General features: G+C 56.5%; 1 protein-coding gene across 1 annotated transcript in view; it reads right to left on the bottom strand.

Annotated features, from left to right (window-relative positions):
• Window positions 1-1,985: 1,985 nt before the first annotated feature.
• The window catches only part of EFNB1 (ephrin B1), a 54,842-nt gene continuing 32,934 nt past the window's right edge, over window positions 1,986-23,893 (bottom strand). Inside the window, exons 3-5 of the mRNA XM_055818157.1 lie at window positions 9,343-9,435; window positions 8,156-8,284; window positions 1,986-7,040 (exon numbers count right to left, since the gene is read on the bottom strand). Of these exons, the coding sequence (XP_055674132.1) occupies window positions 6,652-7,040; window positions 8,156-8,284; window positions 9,343-9,435 (611 nt within the window). The 3' untranslated portion in view covers window positions 1,986-6,651. The remainder of the gene's footprint in view (window positions 7,041-8,155; window positions 8,285-9,342; window positions 9,436-23,893) is intronic.

Here is a 23,893-nt window from a genome sequence, read left to right as displayed (position 1 = left end):
TTTTACCCTTTGGGCATCAGGGACCAGAGAAGCTGTTTAAAATTAAAAGCATTATTTAATTCACTCTGGGATCAAAGCACGCAGAGAAGGATGATTTTCAAACCAGCAAACCACATATAAGCACGTCTGTCACACCCAAAGGCCCACTCCCCTCACCCTGACCCCGATCCCAAGCAGCCCCTGCTTGCTCCTGCAGACGTCTTGGCATGGTCCCTGCGGCTTGGGCTGCACCCAAGCACCTCTGAAACAGCCTGCTGCATTTGATCTCCTCGGCCCACCTTGTCTCTCACCCCTCACATGTTGGCCAAGAAGAAGTCCATTCCCCACCCTCTCTTGGTGCCTCAACCTCACTTTTCCTCTGAGACCCCATAAACCTGATGCATCCCTTCACACATCTCTGCAGTAACCATGCAATCCAGCATCTGCAACCCCTGATGGGACAACCTGGACTGATGCAGACGTGTTTTACACCAGGCGGGCTGAGCTTACAGTCCTCTGTCCTCTCCTGGAGGAGGCTTGATCCTTGTAGCAGGTTGCTAAAAGCCTTCCTCTACTCTGGACTGGAGGCTGGCGAGGCTGTGGTGCCCCAGCCTCCGCACCATCATGCCGGTCCCCTGGGATCCACAGGGAGGGAGCACCCAGAGACTGCAGCCTCTGCCCAGGACCTCAGCAGCCAGCACTCACACTCTCACATTGCCTCGAGCCCAGCTTGACGCGGAAGCAACGCAACCCCTTCCCCATACTTCTGCTCCATCCCCAGCCTGCATCCCACCTCCCATGTCCTGTGTCCTGCACCCAGCATCCTGCATCCTCCATCCTGCATCCCACATCACATCCCACATTCTACATCTCAGATTCACATCAGCAATGAGGACGACACGGAACTGCTCCATCACTGCCCTTTGCCCAAGACCTTCCTTCTTCAGCCGTCCCAGACTCCCCAAGTTGCCTCCATGCTACCTGCTGTCCTGGGCTGCCCAACTACTGTCCCTGGGAAGGGCAATCTTCAGAGGAGGCATCAGCTGTCACCAAGGGGCTGCACTCACCAGAACAGGCAGAGAGGGCAGAGGCGTGGTCCTATCCCTGCAGCAAAGAGATGTCCAAAGTCCAGCAAAATCAGAAATCCGGGCTCTGGGCTGAGCAACATGGCTGGACAGACTCTCACCAAGCGTTCCCCATCCACTCCCCACTTCTCATTCAGTGTCCTGCGTTGCGTGGTACTTTATAGCGAGGCAAAATGCCATAGGAAAGCTGGTTATAAAAAGCAAGAGCAATGACTGTGGTGGAGCCCATTTTGGAGCCAGCAAAAGCACCATCTGTTAAGGATTTATTACCATCCCATTTCCTAAAATTACTTTTTAATAACTTATCAAATGAAGGTACATTGAGGAGTGACTAAATAAGTATCAATCACCAGATGGGACGAACATGACTGCCTTGAGCCGTCCACAAAGAGCTCCTGTGAGGCTCTGCCTGCTCCCCAGGGCAGAGGCAGTCCCTCGAGCTCCCGGGGGATGGGGGCCACCGGGCACCCCACGAGCCCAGGGACCGTGCTGGCACAGTGGCTGGGCAGGCAGCTCTGCTCCCAGGAGCAAGGCAGGGGGCATGCACCCAGGGGAGCTGACGGCCTCGGAGGAACCTCCAGCTGCAGGGACAGAGCCACAGAATCGTAAACTCACTGAGGTTGGAAAAAGAGCTTTAAGATCATCAAATGCAACTGTATCCGTTGAGTATCCAACCATATCCATCCGTATCCAGCCCTAAGTCCATCCAGTCACGGGGGCCATGTGAGATGCTGAAACTATTGGACAAAAATCTCCAAATTTTTAAAGCTGACCAAAACGAACCCAACAGCTCCCTCCGACACCAGCAGAAAAAGCCGGCGATGAACTGTGTGAACTAACTTGTCCCAGATCTCTTCAGACCAGGCTGCAATTTCAACAGACAACCTGGGGCAGCAAAAAAGCACACAGGACACAGCCAGGTTTCCATAGGAAAAAAACCCTTTTATTTAACAATATATCAGGTTCCATCATGGCTCCATGGAGTTCAGATGCCACAGAGCTGGTTACCGATGCCGATGATATGCTACTGGGCGGGAGAGCCAGGGAGAAGGCAAAAGGAATCAAAAAGAGGAACATGACACCAAGAAAGAAAAGTCTGCAGCGCCAGGGAGCACGGCCGACGGGACCCCGATGCCCAGCACTGCCAGAGCCCTACCGGGAGCCAAGGACGATCAACCAGCGTGGGATTGCGGAGTCCCACTCTGGGATATGCCCCTGAAGCAGCCTGGGGACCAGCCACCCCCTGAAGAGGTCCTGGCACCGAGGGTCCTCATTCCCTCCGTGCCACAGCTGAAGCCCCAGCGTCCCCGTGCACCACCGAGCTGTGAGGTGCCCAAACCGCTCCTGCTGCCCACCAGCGGCGATTCCCAGCCCTTGGCCGAAGTCCCCATCCCACGTGCCCTGCACCGGCAGCGGGACCAGCTGCATCCGGGCTCCAAGTCCAAATCCACCTCTCAGAGGACGGACAAGAGAAATCCAGCAGCCCGGATGGTCCAGTGGTGCCAGCACCGTAGCAAGGGCAGCCAGGCACGGGGTTGGGGCAGCAGCCCCACGGCTGGTTGATCGCGCGATGCTGAGCCGCCCAGGAACGCTGGGACTTTCCCCACCTCGGGATGCGGGACCACGGCGAGGGTGCGGATGCGACACTGTGGGATGTAGATGTGGTCACAGCTCTGAAATGTGGGAGCGTGTGGAGCGGGTGTGCTGGTGCGCAGCGCAGCCGGGACAGAGGGAGGGAGGACCAGCCCTGCTCCAGCACCTCCAACCCCCCCAGGGCAGCAGAGGCTGTGGCAGCCCCCAGTCACTCCCTGCTGATATAATGCGGATTCTCAGATAACTGCCCGGGCTCCTGTGGGCAACTGAAACTACAAGGAGCTTCCAGCTGCCTTCCAGCTGCCAGGCATGACGGTGACACCAGAGATGGCTTCAGTGGGTACGGCCACCTCCCTGAGGGCAGGGACCCTTGGCACAAAATGTGGGGGCTGCTGGAGAGGAGCGAGCCACCCCGAGCCAGGCACCAAGCAGAGATTGGGCTACAGGGTGCTTGTCATTGGCAACTGGAAAATAGGGATAACGGGCAAAAAGGATCTGCAACAAGAGCAGCTCCACAGGTCTGGAAAAGCGGATCAGGATCTCAGGATGCTGCACCGAGTTATACATCCTGAGGTTTGGGTGGTTTTTTGGTTAAAGATTACAAAAAGGAGATAAATTTGGTGCTCCTTTAGCTCACCCCATGTTACCAAGTCTCTTGCCCGTGACCAGGCCGGGGCTGAAAGCTCTGCCCAGACCCAGGGCAGCCAGAAACTCGCTGGGAATTAGCCAGGTCCAACCCTGTGGCGGGCACAGAGCCAGTGCTCCCGGCCTCGCTCTCTGCTTGGCGCCCGGCAGATCCTGCATTATATTGAGGGCACGGCCCCTACCCTGACCTGACCCCCCCCAGGGGCGGCCAAGCCCCTCCACAGCCATTCTGCCCGGTGGCACCTACACACCAGCACAGCCCCACGGGGCAGCTCCAGGGCTGAGCACAGTATGACAATGTTTTACACCCGTTCTTGTGGTTTTTTTTCTTTTTTTTTTTTTTTTAGTTCTTGTTTGTTTTTCTAAGAAAAAGCAACCAGAAAATAATTCAGAGTTTATACAAAACATCTTTACATTATTTCTTCCAAAAAAGACTAGTATTTACACAAACAAAAGGAGGGGGGGGGGGACGGGAGGGGGAGGGGGGGGGCAAAAAAAAAAAAAAAAAAAAAAGAAAAAAACAACCAAACTTCAATGCTTTCAATGAAAAGAACCAAAGGGACACACTCCATTTCAGGACCCAGCAGACCGAGGTGCTCAGCAAAAACCAAGAGTTCAGATTTCACCCTTTCTTCACATATTTACAAGGTTTCTCAGCTGCCCCCAGCAACAGGAGTGGAGCTGACAGGGCCGCGGAGCTGCAGCCCAGCTGGGGACAGCCACCATGCCAGGGGAGCCACCATGGGAAGCAACCCAGCGCCATCAGTTTGATTCTGGTACAACCCAAGGCCAGAATCTGCCCCTTCTCCTCCAAAACCAAACCAAAACTCAATCATGCCCCAACTGCCTCCTCAACGCCAGCTGCCGCTCCCTGGGCTGCGGGAAGAATCTCCCAGTTGATAAAGCATCTTCCACCGCCACCGTCACCGCTGCCACCACCGCCCAGCTGGGGCTGTGCCCATTTTGGGAACTGCAGGTCAGGACTTGGCAGATGGAAAAGGGCACCAGTGAGGGAAAGGGGGATTTTCTTTAAGACAACGTTTTCCGTGATTTTTGAAAGCAGACCCCAGTGCCCGGCAGGGAGCATAGGGTCCCAGCTGGGGTGGCTCCCGGCCCTTCAGCAGCAGCCCAGGGTGGGCAGTGCTGGCACAAATGCTGCGGAGAGGGGGCTGAAAGGTGCTGCACAGGGGGGCTGTGGCAGTGGGGGCCGGGGGAGCAGGGACGAGAGCCGGGCAGGGGGTGCACCGGCTGTGACTCTTCTCTCCCAGGGACAGTAGCTGGTTTTGGGCACAGGAAGCCATCCTCGCCTTGGGATGCTGAGGGCGGGAGGAGAGCCTGGGCAGCCTGCTCCTCTCCAGCGCAAACTCCTGCCTTTAAAAAAAAAAAACAAACAAAAACCAACAATGCGACTCCAAGGGATGCTCCCATCCCACTGAGGACCACAGCCAAACCCCCAGCACAGCACCCGAGCTGCTGGGTTTCACTGTCCCCTGCTCTGCCCCTCCTGCCGCCCCTGCCCACTCCTCATCAAGGCACTTTTGCAGAGCAGCTCTCTCGCTCTTTGGGCACTTCCTAGCGCGGGTTTCGGGGCCCTGGCGACAGGTGAGGACAAACCGGGCCAGGCAGCCCCGTGCCACTGCAAACCTACCGCTGGCAGCATGGCGAGCCACCTTGGCAGAGCAGCACCACCTGCCCCACGCTTGCTCCCTGAGCAAAAGCAGCTACTTCTGAAAGGAAAAGAAAGCGAGGAAGGAGAGGGTGGCCGCCGGCCCCCTGGCTGGGACAGCCCGAGGACAGGCAGGTGGCACGACACCGTCAGCCCCACCACGCTCACTGGCATCACCTACAGCGCTGGTGGGTCCTCCTGGGAAGAGGGATCTGAGAATGATCCCACCAGAGGAGCGCAAGGCTCAACCCCTTCCAGTTTTGGGCAGGAGATGGGCAAGGCAAGGGCAGAGCGAGCCCAGGCTACGCGACCCCCGGGAGGGGGCACAGCGGGGGGATGTTCCTGTGCCGGGAGCACCGTGGGCAGGGGCAGGCGCTGCTGGGGGCCGGTCCCCAAAGGCAGGTCCCGCAGATGGACACCAGGTTGTCCTGGTAAATCAGGCGGGTGGAGAAGCCTTCGGCTCAGCTCCCAGCCAAGCCAAGCCTGGTGCCACGGCCAGCCCGAGGTACACCTCACCTCCCAGGGGCCTTCCAGCCTGGCACTCCCAGCCCCCCAGCAGGAGCTGCGGGTCGGGAACATTTGTTTTCCAGTTTTCCTTTCCAAGGACTGCCACCCGCAGCATCACCAGCCGGGGAATGGGACTGGGGGCTGCAGCTACCCTCTGCCCTTCCGCCCCCCTCCGCTTCAGTTCCAGCAGGCTCAGCCCCAGCCTGGTGGAACCCCTCAGTAAAGGCTTTTCTCTGCAGTGGGACCCCCTCGGAGGTCGGGAAGAGCTGCCGGGACAAGGCTGCTGCTCCGCATGGGGCAGGAGGAGCACCCGGACTCTCGCGCACTGAATGCTTCAGACATGGTATAGATATTTTTTTTTTCTTTCTTTCTTTTTATAAAGAGACTAAAACAAGAGTCAACAGCTACGAACACAAAAGTTTAAAAGGGCAGCGGCGGGAGCAGTGGGGTCTGCCCCACGGCCGGCGGGCCGGTGTGCTGGAAGGAGGCGGCGGGCCGGAGTCCCGCCCGGAATTCACAAAAATAAAATTGTTACAAAAAATTAAAATAATTATAATAATAATAATAGTAGTAGTAGTAAATCGGGTTTGCCAGCTTCCTCCCTGCACAGTTGTCTGCATCTTGGCACCTAGGCAAAGCATCCTCCTCCTCCCCCCACGGCTGCTCACTCCTCCTTGGACCGCGGCTCCTCGCCACGGCCCCAGCGTCGGTCCAGGCTCCGGGACCCAAGTGGCGGCCGATGCGGCGCCAGGCACACGGGCACTTCACGCAAGGACATAGGGGTGACGAAGGGAAATCCCAAAATGAAAAGGGGAAGTGGAGTCTCCAGGTTTGCCGGCGGAGTCCAAGTGAGCACGGAAGGCACGGCACCCACCCCCTGGCCGGCCACAGTCTGGAGAAGAAGAGGAGGATGCTGAAGGCTCACCCTCGAGTCTCGGGATTACAAAAGCTGAGAACTACAAAACTAAATACAAAGGGGAGGATCAGCACACGAGCGTGCGAGCGAGCCATCCGCTCTCCAGCGCCGGACCCTGCTGCTCCCCGCGCCGTGCCGTGGGGTTCGTTTCGCTTCCTCCCTGCCGGCGCCAGACCGCCCGTGGGGAGACCCGGGGGGTGGCTGCCCCCCACACTCGGCACTCCCGTGCTCCTGCATCGGCGGCTTGCCCAGGCTGCTCCTCACACCTTGTAGTAAATGTTGGCTGGGCTCTGGGGGGGCATCTCCTGGACAATGTAGACGGGGTGCCCGTAGTCCCCGCTCACCTTCTCGTAGTGTGGGCAGTAGTTGTTCTCTGTAGTCCGTAAGGGGATGATGATGTCGCTGGGCTCAGAGCCCGCGTTCCCGCTGCATTTCGGGCTGGCCAAGGTGCTGAGGGACAAGGCTGCAGCTCGCTGCTGTGTGTGCTTCCGGTGCCGCTTGCGGATCTTGATCAGGAGGACGACGAGGAAGATGATGATGAGGATGAAGATGACGCAGCCGGCACCGATCGCTGCAAAGACAGCCACCTTGGAGCTCAAGAAGCCGTCGCTGGGACCTTGGGTCTCCTGGCCGTCCTGGTTGACAGAGCCTGCAAGGCAAGGGGAGGCAGCGTCAGACCCTGGCAGGCAGCCTGCGCCCCTTCTCTGCAGGGGGCTCTGCGCAGCTGGTTCTGTGCTCCATCCACGCACAGATCACATCTGAGGGCAAGCCATCCACTGGAGCCCCTCTCTGCCCCCAAAGTCTGGTACAGCACCTTCCCCTGGTGCTGCCTGGGGAGGGGAGCAGCCTCTTCACCTCCGAGGGGACAGCAGCATTGCCCCACCTTCCCACTCCAGTTAGACCCACACATTCCATTCAGGCCAGCCCACAGGCACTGGGCAGGAACCCTGGGCACCCACAGAGGAGGGACCGTGCACCCTCTCCCCCACCCTATATTGCTGCTCCCCTTTCCCATCTCCCAGGCAATGGAGCAGAGCGCTGCTTGCGTCCGGGTGATGACCAGCTTGGACCCTGGGAGCCTTCGCTCTCCGCAACAGACCTGGATGCCCTGGTGAAAGTGGGTTCTGATACCCGGAGCCCCGTGATATCCGATTACTGACCCCCGAGCTGGGGAAGCCCCAGCCCCCCAAGGGGAGAGCACTTGGCTGGCCATGCCGGGCGAGAAGAAAGAGCAACTCTTCCCTACATCATCTGATTTCACTTTCCTCTCAGCAGGGTCAGGAACTCAGGAAATCACCTTCAAAGGGCTTTCACACTGGCTCAGCTCAAAAACTCGAGGACCTCACCTCCCCCAAGCCATCTCAGATGTACTCGGAAGAACAGATGGGCAGTGAGGAGGAGGAGGAGGAGAGTGCTGAAACAGCACTTCCCTGCAAAGCTCCTGCCAGGACATACCGGAGCTGGGAAAACAAACCCGAGCTGCTCTGCACCGCAGCCTGGCTGTCTGCACCATGTCCCAAGCAGTCCATAGCCAGAAGGTGCAGGGCTGAGGTGAGGAGATGCTGTGAGCAGCGGGGTTGGCAGGAACAGGCGCAACGCTTATGGGAACCCATCTGGATCCTTGCTCTGGAGCCCCCAGTATCCCCAGCATCTATGTAACAAGCCCAGCTCACAGACGCTCTGCCGGCAGCAGCTGCCTGCCACCCTCCTAACCCTGCAGAGCCCCCATCCCTCTCCTGGGGTGTTGTCCCCAGCGAAACTCACCTGGCTTGCCGGGCTCCTCCACGGCGGGGACCTTGCTGCGTGGGCTCTGCGTGATGATTTTCACGGTGTTGTCGGACTCCTTGCTTGGCCGACTCGTTGTCAGCTGCTCTGGAATTACTGCATTCGGATCTGCAGAGAGGGAAGGGACGGATGAGAAACCTCAATTCATCTTGGGACGACAGCAGCTCACCCCTCCGCCTAAAGAACAACTGCCCCCGAAATCCCAGCTGGCCCCCCTCCCGGGGCGCAAGGGAGGTGCAGGAGCAACTGGGGATGCCAAGAGCAGCAGAGCGAGGCTGAGCTACTTCAGGGCTTGTGGGCAGCAGCTTCCCCACCTGACCACCCCCCCCTCCCCACTTTTATGTTTTCTGAGTTCCCGTGCGCAGGTTGGGGCAAATTTCTTGCACGGGCAGCAGGAGGAAGGGAAGGGAAGGCAGCCTGCCAAGGCTGTAGCACTGCTTCTTCTGTTTATTATAAATATTGGCCTCAAAGTGAAAACACAATAATGAAAAGCAGCCACCAGGAGCTGTGCATCCGAGTCGGGGGCCAAAATGAGCTGGGAGCATTGCTGGGGCTGGGAGGCACCAGGCAGCTGGGGATGGGAGGTGTCGCGGGGCCACCTCCAGACTCTGCCACAGCAGCACCATCGGCAGCAATGATGTCTGTCCCTTGGTGTTTGTCCCATCCCCACTGCTGACCAGTGTTCTCCCCACAGCATGGCAGCCACCACTGCTGAGAGCTGCAGGGACCACGCTGAGCCCAAGCACTAATGCCTGCCCAGCTCAAACCCCGCCTCAGGTGCCCAGCAAGTCCCAGGGGCATTTGCTGTGCCAACTCCCCCGCCGATGCACTTGCATGGTTCACGGGTCCCGCACTGCTCTAACTTCCCACCAGGACACAAACCAGGAGGTAACACAGAACAATTACTCCATTTTAATCCAATGCACAAAACATGTGCAAGCACTGGCAAAAGAAAAAAGGGAGGAAAAAAAATATCCAAAAATGAAATTCTGCTGAACTAATCCTGGGGGCCTCCCGGGCTCCCGGGACCAGCTGACCTGGCCTCTGTTTCTCCAGAACCCAGACCCCTTCCTAACCAGAGCAGGTCAGGGGTCCTGGTTCAGGGGCCGTTTTGCAGGGCGAAGGCGTTTCGGTGCCAGCAGACCCCAGGGCACAGAGGGACTCACCCTGCCCCACTTTCATGACAATCTTCATGGAGCGTGTCTGGCAGACCCCTCCTTCCCGGTTTTCCAGGCCATCCAGCGTCCCATTGGAAGTGGCTGTAAGAAAAGAGGGAACATTAGGCAGGGCTCCTGGGAGCTGCAAAGGGCACTGCTGGGCAGGTCCCTGCTGTCCCCAGGCACTACGAGGGACCTGGCAGGAGCTTGGCACCTCTCAACATGGGGGCTCGCTCCTGACCCCCCACTGTAGGCACCTTCTTCATGTCCCAGTCCGGAGCCCACCACAAGCGTTTAATACAGCGAGTTCTCATTTTCTGCACCCTCCAAAGATGTTTGCAGTGGTGAGGATGTGATCCCTCCAGCTTCCCCTTGCTGCCACATCCACACAAGTGAGCCATTCTCCGTGCCTGCACCCGCCTCTCCCCCTTTAATTCCTGGATAATTTCCTTTGCTCCTTGGTGTATAATAGGAACACATGCATATGCACAGTTTAAATTATACATATATAATTACACACTGTGCCTCAGTAAAGAATGTAAACTCAGAGCCCCAATGGGGTTGAGTGGCTTTAATTGCAGGGCAGAAGTCAGTTAAATTCACATTAACTTTTCGCTTTAGCCGGCACAGATTTTTAAGTCTTTCAAATCCTGTAGGAGCACAGGGAGTGCACATCTCCCACTGCCACCACGCAGGAAAGACCCCCCACCCACATGCCCGCCAAGGCTCTGCCACAGCACGGAAGGCTCAGGACAGGGTGGAACACACAAGGAAAAAAACCAAAACCAGCAGATTACAGGATTAAGCACCTAAATGGCAGATTCTGTTAAACACACTCAAAAACCTGGCTTCTGACCCCAAAAGAACCCAGGCCACTGGCTGCAGCAAGCTCCCCGATGATGCTGTGGTGAGCAGACTGGTGATGCGCCGGGCACAGGGCGGCTCTGGCACACAGCTGGCTCTTCCCACTCACCAGGGACGGTTCTCAAGCTGGTACCTCCCTCCATCAGGCCAACGCAAATCATCCCAGTGCCCCACTGAATCCAGGCATGGGGATTTATTCACCCAGGGAAGCAACAAAACCTGGGAGGAGCACAGCAATGGCATATGGCATGAGCAGGGCTCAGGAAAGGCGATGCAATGGAGAATCACGAAGCTACAGGGATAATTTTACAGACAAGGCAGTGAAATAAAGCAGGATTTGGCCAGCGCAGCGCAGCCAACACCTACCCCAAGCCTCAATGCCAAAACTCAGCCCTGGGTTTCAGGTTGCCTGTGCAGCCCAATTCCTGCCTCCAGCCCGCAAAAACCCTGGGTTTGGGGCAGGCGGGTGACTGGTGGTCAGTGGAGATGAATCCATTAGACCCTGCTGGGTGTTGGGGAGGTGATGGGAAGAGGCCGGGTTACGGTGCAAGGTCTTTCTTTTCCTTCTGCCCTCCCTTTACCACAGCAGGACCCCTGGGGCCTCGATGAGGACTCAGTGCTGGGCTATGCTGGCAAGTGAGCCTGGATCATGCCGGAATGCAGGCTCAAAGTCCATCGGCTCTGTCCAAACGCTTCTGTGCAATCAAGGCTCTCGTGTGAAACACCACCAAATGTTTTACTAATCAGAAAATCATTGGGTCGTTTGCTGAGGTATCACCTCTCCCGTGGCGGGGTTTCGCCTGCCAGCAGCTCCCTGGACGGAGCTAACATCCACGCATCTGGGATTCGCTGGCGGGTGTTTTGACAGGAGCACTGTCAGCACAAATCCCAGTGCAAACGCCTGGGAAAGCAGAGAAACGCCCCTTAACAGCACAAGCTCTGCTTAACCTGAACAGCAGGGGCCTGAGCTCAAACTCCCCATAAAATCACCTCATGGAGCCAACTCCGGCAGAAGGCACAGCAGCCCAGTTCTCCCAGGCCAGAGGCACTGGTTTGGGATTGAAATAAGCCGATACGTCCCAGCTCATGGCCCTGAAGCACTTGCATGAGCAGCTTCCCAGCTTCCTAGCAGCATGCCATGGGGTTGCTCCATCTCAAACAGAATTCACCCATTCACACTGCAACACAGCGCAGCAGGGGAAAACAGAGCAGTCTGTAAAAACCAGCGAGACCTCGTGAGGTCTTATTTTTAAGGTAACAACCTAGTTAGATCAGAACGATTTACAAAGTATGTCTCAAGTGTGAGGAACCAGGAGATACTGCAAAGGTGAAGCACATGGTAGTAACAGGAAAGAGCAGTTTGTCCAAAATGACGACGGAGACATTGCATTCAGATACGACAAAAATATTAAAGGTCCAAAGAGGACAGAGGAATGGCAGCTGGAGTCGCAGGGACGGACAAGAGGATGCAGCTGAGCATCCTTCCTCCCATGCCGCACACAGGACTTTGTTCAAGAAGCCTCTTCTTGTTCTGATCATAATGATGATGAGGGGAGAAAGCAGCTTTGAAAGGGAACAGCATGAAACAGTTATCTGAGGCAACATAAAAAGGGGCAGCTAAAAGGGTAAAACGCTTGCAAAAACCATGGCGATAGTCTCCAGTACAGCCTCTTGAAACAAGGACACACATTGCCACACTCTGTATAGATCCAAAATGGGCCAAAGCAAAGCAAAGCAAGATACTCCATACAGCTGGTCGGGCTTCCAAAAGTCAAAATCTCATCCAAACGGTTAAAAGAGTACAACTTCAGGTGGGTTTTATATAGACACACAGGACAGACTGATGTGTTGCTAAGCAGCAGGTCCAGAGGTGGGCAGGGGGCTGCGGCCAGGGGGTCCCCACTGACCCATGGGCACATGGGCAGGGGGCTGCGGCGACAGCACTTGCAGGCTTCTCCATCGTCCTCCACTGCAAGGTCAGAGATGGAGAGCTGATCCTCCCGTTCTGTTTCTGGCTTTCACAGGGTAAGATTCACCAGCAGAAGGCCAGACGATTTGGCCGGCACTGCTCAAGCAGAGACGTGCGATCCAGGAGGCACATGGTGAGCGGTGAGCCCAAAGCACCTGCGGTACTTGCTGCTGCACTCACGGGAGGGTGGCAGAGGCACCACTGATCCTCAACGGCAGATGAAATCCAGCATCAACAAATGGATGGTAACGCAGGGAAGAGAAATGTTAAATCCAGAGGCATGACAGTGGGCTGCAGGGAAAGGCGAGAGGCAGCCCTGAGCCTGGGAGGGATGGCTGCAGGGCAGGAGCATGATGCAGAGCTGTAAGATGATGAACAAAGACAGGCAGGGAGCTGGGGATAGCCAAGGGAATAGGACATGGCAGGTCTCGAACAATGGCCGTGATCTCCACACGCCGCGTTTGCAACGTGCGGTTCCACCACACCAGCGAGGCTCGATCTGGCCAGCCCCAGCAACACAGAGTGTACCGGAGCATTTTCCTGCCCCGCTTCCATTTGGGCGGGACTTAACAGTTTGGCTGCAGGACCAGGAGAGCAAAAGCAGCCTCTGGACAGATGACTTCTACTGAGGCTTAAAGAAAAGGCAGCTCCCAGCCCTGAGAGCTATTAGATGCCTTTGCCTTAATGAAGCATTAAGCCTCAGGCTGCTGAGTGATGAGGACTTAGCATTGATACCATTAACCATGTAATTGCTTGTCAGTTTAGAAGAGATGCTCAGCCTTCATGGAAGCACAGGCAAGACCTCCAATTGCTGGCACAACTCATCCCGGTCTTCAGGCATCAAAGCAGCAGAACACCAAGTCCCAGCCCGGTGACATGCAACCCATCTGGGACAGATGTCCCTGCAGGGAGGAGAGTCCCAACAACCCCATGTTTCTACCTTCAGCAGTGTGCTGTCCTCGCTGCGTCACACCCTGCCTGCCCACTGCTAGCACTCAGACTGTCACTGCAGCTTTTCTTCCTCCCCTAAAAATAATTCAAATGAGAACTTGGGTTTTGGCAGATGGGAGACTCTGGAAGTAATACCTGGCAGCAGATGAAGGCAAGGGTCTCTTAAATGGTCAGCTCTGGACAGAGCGAGACATTTGGTTTCTCTTCTGGAATCCCTCTAGCAGGACTCCGTTATGATTTGGGCCCCAAAGCACAATTAAAGTGCTGAGACTGTAGCGAATCCAAGTCTCTTTCCTTTTATTATTCTTAATTACTCTTCCATCTGTGCACCACAGCCCTGCTCCAGACGCAGCCAGGCGCTGCGTGGATGCAGCCTGGACACCCTCCCCACAATCCCCCCTCACCCCCGGACCTGTCCAAGATTCACGTTTCCACCGCAGGGCTTTAGGCGGAGGCAGCAGCATCCCGCCGGCACCCACCGCCGCTCCCTGCCAGGGCTCCGGGTGCCCCCACAGCCTGAGCCCGATCCCGACCGACCCTGCCGAGGGGCAGCCGGTGCAGAGCAGCCACAGCTCAGCCAGGACACTCACAACAGGCTCAAAGACCCAGGTAAAGACCCAGGGATGGCCCTGAAGTTGTGCCTCACACATCCACGATGCGCTCAGACACTGCACCAGCAGACCCTCACACGAATCCACAACCAGACTCTATTTAAAATGAAAATCTAGCTCACACCACCTTCCCTATCCACCAAGTCTTTCAAGTTGTTTTATGCACCCCCAGTACTGAGGGATGGGTGCTGCACTAGTACGAGCACCACGCTGGTATGGGTGGTGTACCAGTATGGGTGCTGCACTGGTGCCCAGCCTCATCCTGGGCATCAGGCTCCTTCCTCCCCCCGTCCTGGCCAGGGCTGGCACTCCGGGGGGGACCCATGGAGCCACTTCCAAGTCACCGAGCAGAGGCACCCGCCTGCTGCACCACACACAGCCACCCTGGGGGGCTTGGTGGCTGCCCCTTCTCCTCCTCTGCGGCTGAGCTGGGAGGCAGCACACAGCCTGTGCTGACGGTATCACCATTATTATTAATATTATTATTATTTCCTTGCTGGGCCCCGCTGAAGGGAGGCGAGCCCGCCGCTCCCCCCCCACACACACCACCCCCGAGCCCTTTCCATCAGCTCCGGCACATTCGCTGGGTCAGCTGCCAGAGCAAGGGCAGGGGCTGCGCGGGGGGAGCCGAGCCCCACGCTGTCACGCTGCCAGCGAGGCCAGCAGCAGCCTTCCAGCCCAGAGGCAGCTGCAGCGGGAAGGGGCCCTAAAGCCCCAGAAATGCGTGTGCTAGCCAGCCCAGCCCTGTCCCGTTCCTAAACGGCTGCAGGAGGTGCAAGGCTAGGGTTTCACACACCCTCCCGGCTGCTCAAGAGCTGCTCCAGCCTCCCAGTCTGCTACAGAAAGAAAAAACACCCTACGGGTGCTTGGGGTGCAGGGGCTGCCCCCTCCCCAGCTCACCGCCCCAGCATCAGAGGGCACTGCTGGGCTCATGCAGCCAGCCAGGACCACCAATGCCACAGTGACAACTGGGATTCTTCCGTCCCCCCACACCTATACTGGACAGGCAAAAGAGCCTGGTATTGCGGGCCAGCCTGCAGACAGCCCACACAGCCCCTGGACCTTTCTGCCCATCTCCAGTGGGCACCAGGAGACGACCACCGTGAACAGGGATCCTGCTTGCCTGGCAGCTGCCACCATCCCCTACTCCGTTACCCAAAGAAACCCTTCTGGCAGGAAAAACCTCTGCTCCGGGCTGCTCCACACACGGCACTGGCTGCTGCCAAGGGGTGGGAAACACGCAGCGATCCTCAGAGCTGGGGGCAAGCACCACGACCTTCCCGCTCTGACCTTCCAAAGACCCAAACCAAAGTTTCAGAAGCAACACCCTCCCTGTTCACTATCTGGATCCTCCTCTTTGCTCCTCAGGGTTTACTGTCTCAAGGTCCCAAAACCACAAATCACTCAGAGAAATATGTGGGTGTTTGCGAGAAAACAGCCCATTCCCAGGGCTGCTGGGGTTTCCAAGCACCGAGCCCTCCTCATGTCACAGCAACCCGTACCAGGTTCCCTCCGCCTGCAGCACGGCAGCTCTTGAGGTCAAGGAAACAGCACGGAAGGGACACAGAGCTCGTGTCCTCCCCTCCCACAGGGATGAACAGGGGTCCTGGCACATTGCGCCCACGGAACCGAGTGTTGACCACTGCAGGCTGCTGGAGAAGCAGCAGCAGGACCCACACCAGTGCCCACTGGGTGGTGGCATGCCAAGGTTCATGGCCACACTGTTCCTCTGGCACAGCCATGAAGCCTTCCACCGCTACAGACCGCTTCATGGGCGCAGGCAGATTGCCTCCACAGCCCCCTCCAGCCCACGGCTCCATTTTTGCTGATGGCCTCAAGACCCTGGAGCAGCAGGGAGCTGCGAGCAGAAGTGGCTCTTAGGGCTCAGCCGGCATGGCCGGAGCCGCCACAGCGCAGCACACTCCCAACCCACCTCCTGCGGGCGCAGCTGCACCAGCCCATCTGCCAGCGTACACCCACGCTGAGCAGGGTGCGGGGCTGGAGGGGCACACGGCAAACCCAGTTACAAAGGTCCCATTTATGGCCGTGGGTTTTGCCAGGGATTTTGGCTCCTTGAAGCCACAACCTTCTGGGAAGCCCTGGAGCACCCAAGTGCGGCTGGAGAGAAGGAGGATGCTAACACCCACCAGCACTGCGCACTCAGTCCTGGAACCGCCTGGCTAAATAAATAGATGTTATATATAAAAACAACATGACTCACCCTGCATGGGGGAGGGAAATGCCAGCATCCATCCCACAGCCTTGGACTGAGCCCTTCCGTCAAGGGGGAGCAAGCAGCTATGGCCAAGCCCTGGTGGGTCTCCAAAGCAAGGCATGAGGAAACAACCTCGTGGTGCCGATTCAGGCTGAATTTACTATAGTATTTATTTTGTGTTGTTGCAAAACCCTACAGATTTTTGCTGCTGAAGGGAGAACCTGGTGTGCTGCTCTGGTCCTCTCCTGCCATCCAGGGCCAAGGCACAGCAGAGGAACCCAGGGCTTCACCTCCATCCTCCCCAAGCATGTGGCAAGGTGGGGACACACGGCGTGACTGCAGAAGACAGACCACTTGTCACACACGCTGGGGAAACCAGACAACCCAGCCCACGCTTGCTGCTCCAGCAAACACACCTTCATGTGAAAAATCACCAAGTTCAAACACACTTCTGGAAACAGGACTGAAAATGACAGCACTGGGTCTAGCTGGGATGGAGTCGTCCTTCTCCTGGCCAGGGTCAGCTGCCCAGAAAGATAAATAAAATTATTAAATTAGCCCCATCCCTTGTAAAAAACAGCAGCTACATTTGCGAAGGGCAGGGTCCAGCAGCACCAGCCGAGTTAGAGTGTCAGGAGGGAGGACACCACACACCCACACTCATCCTCGTGTGCTACAGCACCACTGCCACACCAAAGCACTGCTTTGGGACTGTCAAGGGTGCTTCCCTGGGGTGACAGAACAAACCTTGAAGCACTACATAGAAAAAAAGACACTTTAACACAAGTAATGCTTAAATAAAACCCCTGATTTCTCATTAAAACAGCTTTCTGATGGAAAAAAAATATAGCCAACCCTAATTAGCATCATAATTAAGAGTCACAGCTCCATTGCACTTCTTGGTTACAAGACCACTGCTTGCTTGCAAGCCCTTTCGCACCAACGCTGCTGAGACATCCGCGCAGACAAGGTGTGCAAGCTCCCAGTGTCCCCATCCCATGCTGGGGAGCACACACAGCCTCGCTCCCCACACAGCTTGGAGGGGGACCAGGGCGCTCAATAAAGCCTTTGCCTGCAGGTCTACCCACCCCCTTCCAAAAAAAAAGAGCGTCAGTGGAAGAGAAAGGTTATTTGCACAGTTTCTGCGGTAGCCCTAAGCAACTGCTTACAGGTCAGAAAAAAAGTGCCATGTAATTCTCCACCTGATGCTCTGCCAGAGTCATTTGTGGGCCCCGCTGGGAGCAGGAGAGGAGGAAAGCACTTACTGCATTTTAACAGGGTGTAAATCTCTTCAGTTAGGTAGCAAAACATCTGCGACCCTGACTGAGGAATCTGTTGTGACGGGGATGGAGAGGGACACGCAGGGGGACAGTGCCACCCCCCCCATCGTCAAGGCCAATGCCAAACACCAGCTCCTCACATGTGAGATGCGGCACGGAGGTGGGCAGTGGCTGCCGCAACAGCTCAGCCTAGGCTACACCCTCGCTGCCCGGGTGCCGGAATGGAGGCGGCTCAGAGAAAAATCAAAGTTATCAGGGACCAGGGAGGCTGATCCATGTGCAAATCTTCTGCAAGTTCAAGCTGCCTGAGAGAGCATGGGGAGCCGAGGAGGTGCAGGGCAGTGGGGAGGGACAGACAGGAGCTCAGGGTGTGCTGTGGGACAGCTGGGAGGAAACCCTACTGCAATTAAAGGTAAGCTTTGCATAAGCATCGGGAATCTGCCGGCAGCAGGGAAGTTCACATTGGTGCAACTCCTGGCTCAGAGTTGCAAATAACCCCACAGCTGGGAATGGAGTCAGCGCAGGCACTGCTCCTGCCAGGGGAGCGGCCGTGCTGCCACGCACCCACCGGTGCAGCACCCGCTCAGGGACTGAGCCCGGCTGGGAGCAGGATCCCCCTCGGCTCACATCCCACAGCAGCGAGGAGGGGCTCGCCGGACACCTCTGCACAGCAGTGCCCACAGCTCCCCGGGCAGCAAGCACGGCAGCACCCACGCTGCCCTAGCCAGAGGGCACCAGCTGCAGAGCTGACACATCGCCCTCGGGTCCCAGCAAGACCCCAGCAGGTGGTCTCAGCCCTCTGCTCCAGGAGGACACCAGCACGTGGACCTAATGGTCTCCAGCAACACTCTGACTTAGGGGATTCGGACATTTCCAACATATGCTAAATAAAGCCGACTATCCACATGAGGACTTGCCCCCTCACTGAGTAAAGGCTGGAGGAAGGGGCCTCTCCGCCCCCCAGGTCACGGCTGCCCCCCCCTGCAGAGCGGTGAGCAGCCACCCCCAGACCCCACTGCTCCCCGCCAGCCCACCACAGCTGGCTCTCAATTAGCTGTGTTAACACCAACTCCACGCTGCCAGGTGGGATCAAAGAGCACAGTCATTACACAGCAGCAGCAGAAAAACCATCATTCCTAGGGCAAAGAAACTTCAAATGGCAGTAAAACCAATTCTCCCCAGAAAGGCAGGCTCTTAAAGGTGCCGCACGCAACCTGGGCAGCCCTCCCCAGCACAGCCAGCCTGTCGAGTGGCATTCAAAACACCCGTCATGAGAAATCAGGGATGGAGAAGGACTGCGCATTGCAATTCCTTAACGCCAAACCCGCTTGTACCCTGCACGTCTCACAGTCCAAGCGTGGTGATGCTTTTTGGAGCCCCCAGCATGCTCTTGGTCCCAAGAGGCAGCATCCACCGCCGCGCTGGCACAGCCCAGTGATTGCCCAGCAGCCCAGCTTGCAGCTAAAGCCACACGATGCAGCCTTTCACACCGGGGCAGAGCTGTGGAGGTGCCTGCAAGCATCTTCCCAGCACCTGGGCAGCAAGAAAGCACCGTAGGTATGGGCACAGCAGAGCACAGCGGGCACCCCAGGGGAAAAGCTCAGGTCTCTACTGGAAGTTTAGTTCAAAGGAAGCCAACTTTTAATCTCTTCCAGCGTTACAGAGGAAGCCCTCGGAGATGACCATCGCTAAAGAGCAGGGTCCCCATGGTCTGTGCACCTGCAGCTCCAGGAGGTTCCCTGGGGTCCCTGTACCCCGCCGTTGCAGAGGTGCTGGGGGAAGCAGGGGCTGGAAGAGGAGGAAGGGGACAGGGGCAGGGGTACAACCATGGTAATGCACCATGAAACCGAACAGACTGTTTTAGCGCTGGCCCCCCACCACAGATGCAAGGGGAGCAACTTTGCGGGGGGGACAGGACACAGACGGAGGCACCCTACACCAGCAACGTGGAGAGGCGATGCACGGGTGCCAGCTGGATGTCACCTCCTTGCTGCCATCGCCCAGGCTGCGTGTCACCTCTGCACGTCACCTCAGTTTTCAGGAGCACTGAGGAGTTAAATACGTTTTATTTTCTGCTAATGGGTCGTGTCAGAGTTAAAGGGACACCCTTGGAAATCATTTCTCCTGGGGAAGAGCATCCTGGGATGCAGGCAGCCCACTCCCCGGCCAGACACAGCCCGGTGGCTGGCTCCCTGCAGCCGGCAGATCCCTTGTCCACGCCGGAGCTGCGGGCAGCTGCCTGCCGGGTACAGGCAGGGGCCGGGCTGCCCAGCAGCCAGAGAGTTAAGTGGGCACCAGCACCCCGGCCTCGGTCTTTGTTGCAGGCAGGGCCCCCCTCTCCCTGGCCCAGGAGCTGATCAAAGCGCTGGGTATTTACCTCCTGGCCGGGTGCGGGACACTGGCCCTTTCTGATAGCGCTTTTCATCCCTATTAGAGCCGTGAAAGGCTGAGCTATGAGATCAGCTGCCAGGGGCTGTCCGGGGACAGCGCTGAGCCGAAAAGGTCAGGAGGGAGGAGGAGAAGAGAAAAGAGGCAGAGGCTTAAGGGACAGGGCTCAACAAAATCGCATTTACTGTGGTCACGGTCTTCAGACAAGCCTCCAAGACAAGGAACCGCGTGTTGTCTAAGGGCCATTATTTGGGTTTGACATGTCCAGCGCCCGGGCTTTGAAGTTGGGAGTGGGACACCGTTAGAGACCCGTTTGTCTACAGCACAAGCCCGCCGGCTCCCACACAGCATCTCCCACGGGCAGAGGGTCTCATCCACCCTCAGCCACCAGCTCCCAGCAGGACAGGGACAGAAGAGGAAAGCCAGCCCCCAAACCCAAATGGTTACGCCACCAGGATGGCTTTGCTTTGCCCAGGCTTTCTGTGTTGCCGCAGGTATATTGCAAGCTGTTGGGATGAGGATGCGTGCATCCACAGAGCACCAGCCCATTTGGGTGAAGAATGAGGAAGCCGGTTAATTTGGTTTTTATCAGCAGAAGTTCATAGCTCTCATCACAGCATCAAACGGCACTTTTGCTTTCAACTCATCTTCACCAAACAAGTTGTGGGACGGAAGATGAGGAGCACATGAAAGTGGCCACATTCAAATGCAATCAGCAAAGAAAGCCAGCAAAGAGCTGGCAGGCTGACAAACCGCCCTGGGGGGCTGCGCCTGGGCCCCCCCCCAGCACAGCACCCATCGGGTATGGGCAGCCAGCACGGCACTCATCAGGGAAGAAGGAACCAGGAGGAAATGATTAAATACCAAGGGCTGCAGAAAAGAAGCTCAAGTGGCTCCGCAGCCACTCTCACACATGCTGGCGTGAGCTAAAGTCTTCCCAAACAGCTATTTCGGAAGCTGGAGGAGCACAGCCAGAAAAGCAAGTATGGCAACATGTCCCAAAGAAAAAAAAAAAAAAAAAAAAAAAAAAAAAGAGGATGATTTTGGCAGTTGGCAGCACATAGGTGACCCTTTTCTCCACACTGAAGTGCAAGCTGTAGAAAAATGCTGATGCAGGAAGGTCCAGGGACAAAGCCCACATCGCAGACGCAGCAATGGTTTACAACAAATAATTCTTGCCAGGTTAAGTCTAATTGCATCTAAAAACAGAAATGCAAGACAAGAGGTTTAAAGAAACAGGGTAATATATCTGGTCTCACTGAATCCTGCTGCCAAAAAGCATTAGATTGGATTACGAACATTATTACATCAAAAATGGATTGAAGGGCTTAAAGACTAACAATAAACAGCGAATGTATTAGATTTATGGGGCAAACATGTACCAGGGCCTCACTTTTACTTCAGCGTTTTCATCAAACGAGGTCTCCTTGCCTTAAACAGGCTCCCAGGAGAGGAGAGGCACTGCGGCCATGACCAGGGACCTGGCAGAGGGGTGGGCAAGAGATCCCATCTGGAAAACCATCACAGCACTGGCTGGCCAAGGCACTGCCCATCACATCTGCAAACAGCTGCCTGGAAAGGCTTTGCTTGAGGGTCTGCGCTCTCCATGGCACCAGTGCCTCCCAGCCACCAAACCAAACGAACTGGAGACCCATGCCCAGGGATGAAGCCAGCACTGGGCTGAGGAGCAGCTCGTGGCACAGCACAGACAGGGCACGGCCATGCCGCATCCACAGCTCCTGCGTGGTTGGGAGCGCAGGCAGCTCCTCCTCACGCCGCCCGCCCGCTGCCAGGACAGCGGGATTAATGCATCTCTATCTAGGCACCTCATTACCAGAGATAGTAAAACTGGAGCAAGTTCAAAGAGTAGCAGCAAATGCAATTAAGAGCTGGAGTGAATTAGGAGGGGAGGTGGAGAGAGCCAAACCGGCATGGCTGGCTAAGCTGGGGGGCGGGGGGGGGGGGAGCCTGGAGCTGCCCACCAGCATCCCAGAAGCACAGACCATAGACACCAGGGACTGGGGGAAGGCTACTTGAGTGGGACACAGACAACCAAGGAAGCAGAGAGAATCATCAGAAATTGGTAAAAACCAAAGCTGAGGAGAAATGTTGGCACGGTCAGGCTCTCAGAGCTGGGGCAGATGACCTGCAGGCACAAAGCTGGACCCCCAGCCCACCTCTAGGACAGCACCTTCCCAAAACAGTCTTCAGTTTTCATCTTCCCATTGCCTTTTGCTCCTGCTAGCCCAAAAAGCAATGGGACAAATAATTTTTAAGCACTTGGACACATTCTTCCTTCCCATTTCAGCCATTCACAAGCAACCAGCTTCTCTACCAGTTCTGCAGGGGCAAAGGGAGGAGCGACCACACGCCTGCTGATGAGCCAAAAGCACCTTCTGCCTCGATGAGGACGGTGCGAGCGATCCAGCCCTCCTTGCTGGCCCAGGGAATGGCAGCAGCACTCTCATCCACACACAGCTCTGCAAGTATAAGCCACCCTGGGGTCCCCAACGACCTTTCCAGCAGCCTGCCCGCAGCTTTGTGCTTGGCCAAGAACCCCCAAAAGGACTTTCTTTTGGGGCAAAAAGCAAGAATTCATTCCAGGAGCTACCACATCTTGTTCTTTATAAAAAGGCTTAGGAAGAAGCATCACCTTCCCCTGCCCAGCCCTGGGAGAAAAGACGCTTTTAATGAAAGCCTGGGGCTGGCGCGGAGGAGCCCAGTGCAAGGCTTCGGAGAGGACGGGGAGAGGTTACGTTCTCTTTCAAAAGCTTTTTTCATTGTTAAGCCCAGGGCTGGGGCTGTGTCCCTCTATGATAAAAGTGGCCCCAAACAAAGCTTGGCATATCCAAGGCGAAGGCGGGGAGCAGCCCTGAATGGGGAGGGACCCCAGGAAGCCCCCTGGCTCTGGCAGAGAGGCTTTCCAGCCGCCTGGGGAAGGTGGGGGCCAAGCGGCACACGTCCTGCTGCTGCCCTGCTCCCCTCTGCTTCAGCATCGCTTCCCCAGCTTAGGGCCGCCAGCAAATGAAAAAGAAGAAAATAATCTTTTGTGTGTCACGGCAAAGCTTGGGGAGAGGGAGGGGAAGGGGAAAAAAAAAAAAAAAAGGGAAAAAAAAAAAGAAGAAAAAAAAAGACAACACGTGGGTGGTCTGCTCAGGAGACTTTTGACTTTGTTTTTTTGGCTATTTTATTTCTTGGCAGAAAGAGCTCCTGGGGCTACTCAACAGAGGGTACAGCCAGATCACAGGAGCATCCTCAGCCCACCCAGGGGCCAAAGTTCAGCTGGCAGCGGCTGCTGGCTCCCAGCACTGAGGGGGCTCGCATCAAAGCGCAGAGGAGTCAAGAGAAATTAAAGTCAGAAACGGTCCATGGAGGGGGCAGAGGGCACTGCCGGCTGCCCGAGAAAGGGGGGACCCCACAGGGATGCTCTGAGCACCCCACTCACTGCATCTCTACTCCAGCCCTAGTCAGGCTCCAAGATGCTGCAATGGGAGACTAGGATGGGGAAATAAAAAGATAAATGGGATTTTATGGCCATCTCTTGGGAGATCCTCCCGCCTTGGGAAGAAAGCAGGATTGCATTACACATATAGAAAAAACTTCTAGATATGGGAGAAGATTCACATTGCTAGTAGCAGAGTCATAAAAAAAAGATTGGGCAAAAATGCAACGCATTTAAAAGCCTCAGCCAAACCTCCGACGGGATGTGCAGCTGAGATTTTGCAAGCTGCGCCATGCCGGCAAGCCAGCACGGCGGAGCTTGCAAAATCCTGGCTGTGCATCCCGTCGGAGCTGCAACAAGCCGGAGCAATGGTGACCCAGGTGTGCTGGCAGCGCTGGCCAGGAGCTGGCACCAGCTCAAAGCCATGGGGGCTCTTGGGGAGCCCCGTTTGTACTCGGCAGCGTGCCGTCGGCCGCTTGTGGAAACGCCACCAAAAGCTACAGGAGGTTGATTTAACTTAAGCAAGAGCTTTCATGTGAAATGCAAAGCAGCTCCTTAAAACTTGTGCAATTCAGAGCCTGGTAAATCCTCCTGCCTGCTATGCCTGCACCTCCCTGCCGGACTGCGTTGCAACACAATGGACCCCACATTTCTCCACCCCGGCACTTCATTAGGCTCCTGAGCTTGTTTTGGGGAATCTATTTGTCTTTGGAGACTATTTGCAGCCTGAGGGTCCCACAGGATGTAGCGTGGGGGCATGAGGTGGGACTCTGCTTTCAGCCCTTGTTGCTGCTTGAACTTGACCCCTAAGCACAGAGGAGCCACTGACCGAGTGCTTCA

Source organism: Falco peregrinus, chromosome 13 (assembly GCF_023634155.1).
Source record: "Falco peregrinus isolate bFalPer1 chromosome 13, bFalPer1.pri, whole genome shotgun sequence".
Classification (NCBI taxonomy): Eukaryota; Metazoa; Chordata; class Aves; order Falconiformes; family Falconidae; genus Falco; species Falco peregrinus.
This window is presented reverse-complemented; position numbering and strand designations above follow the sequence as displayed.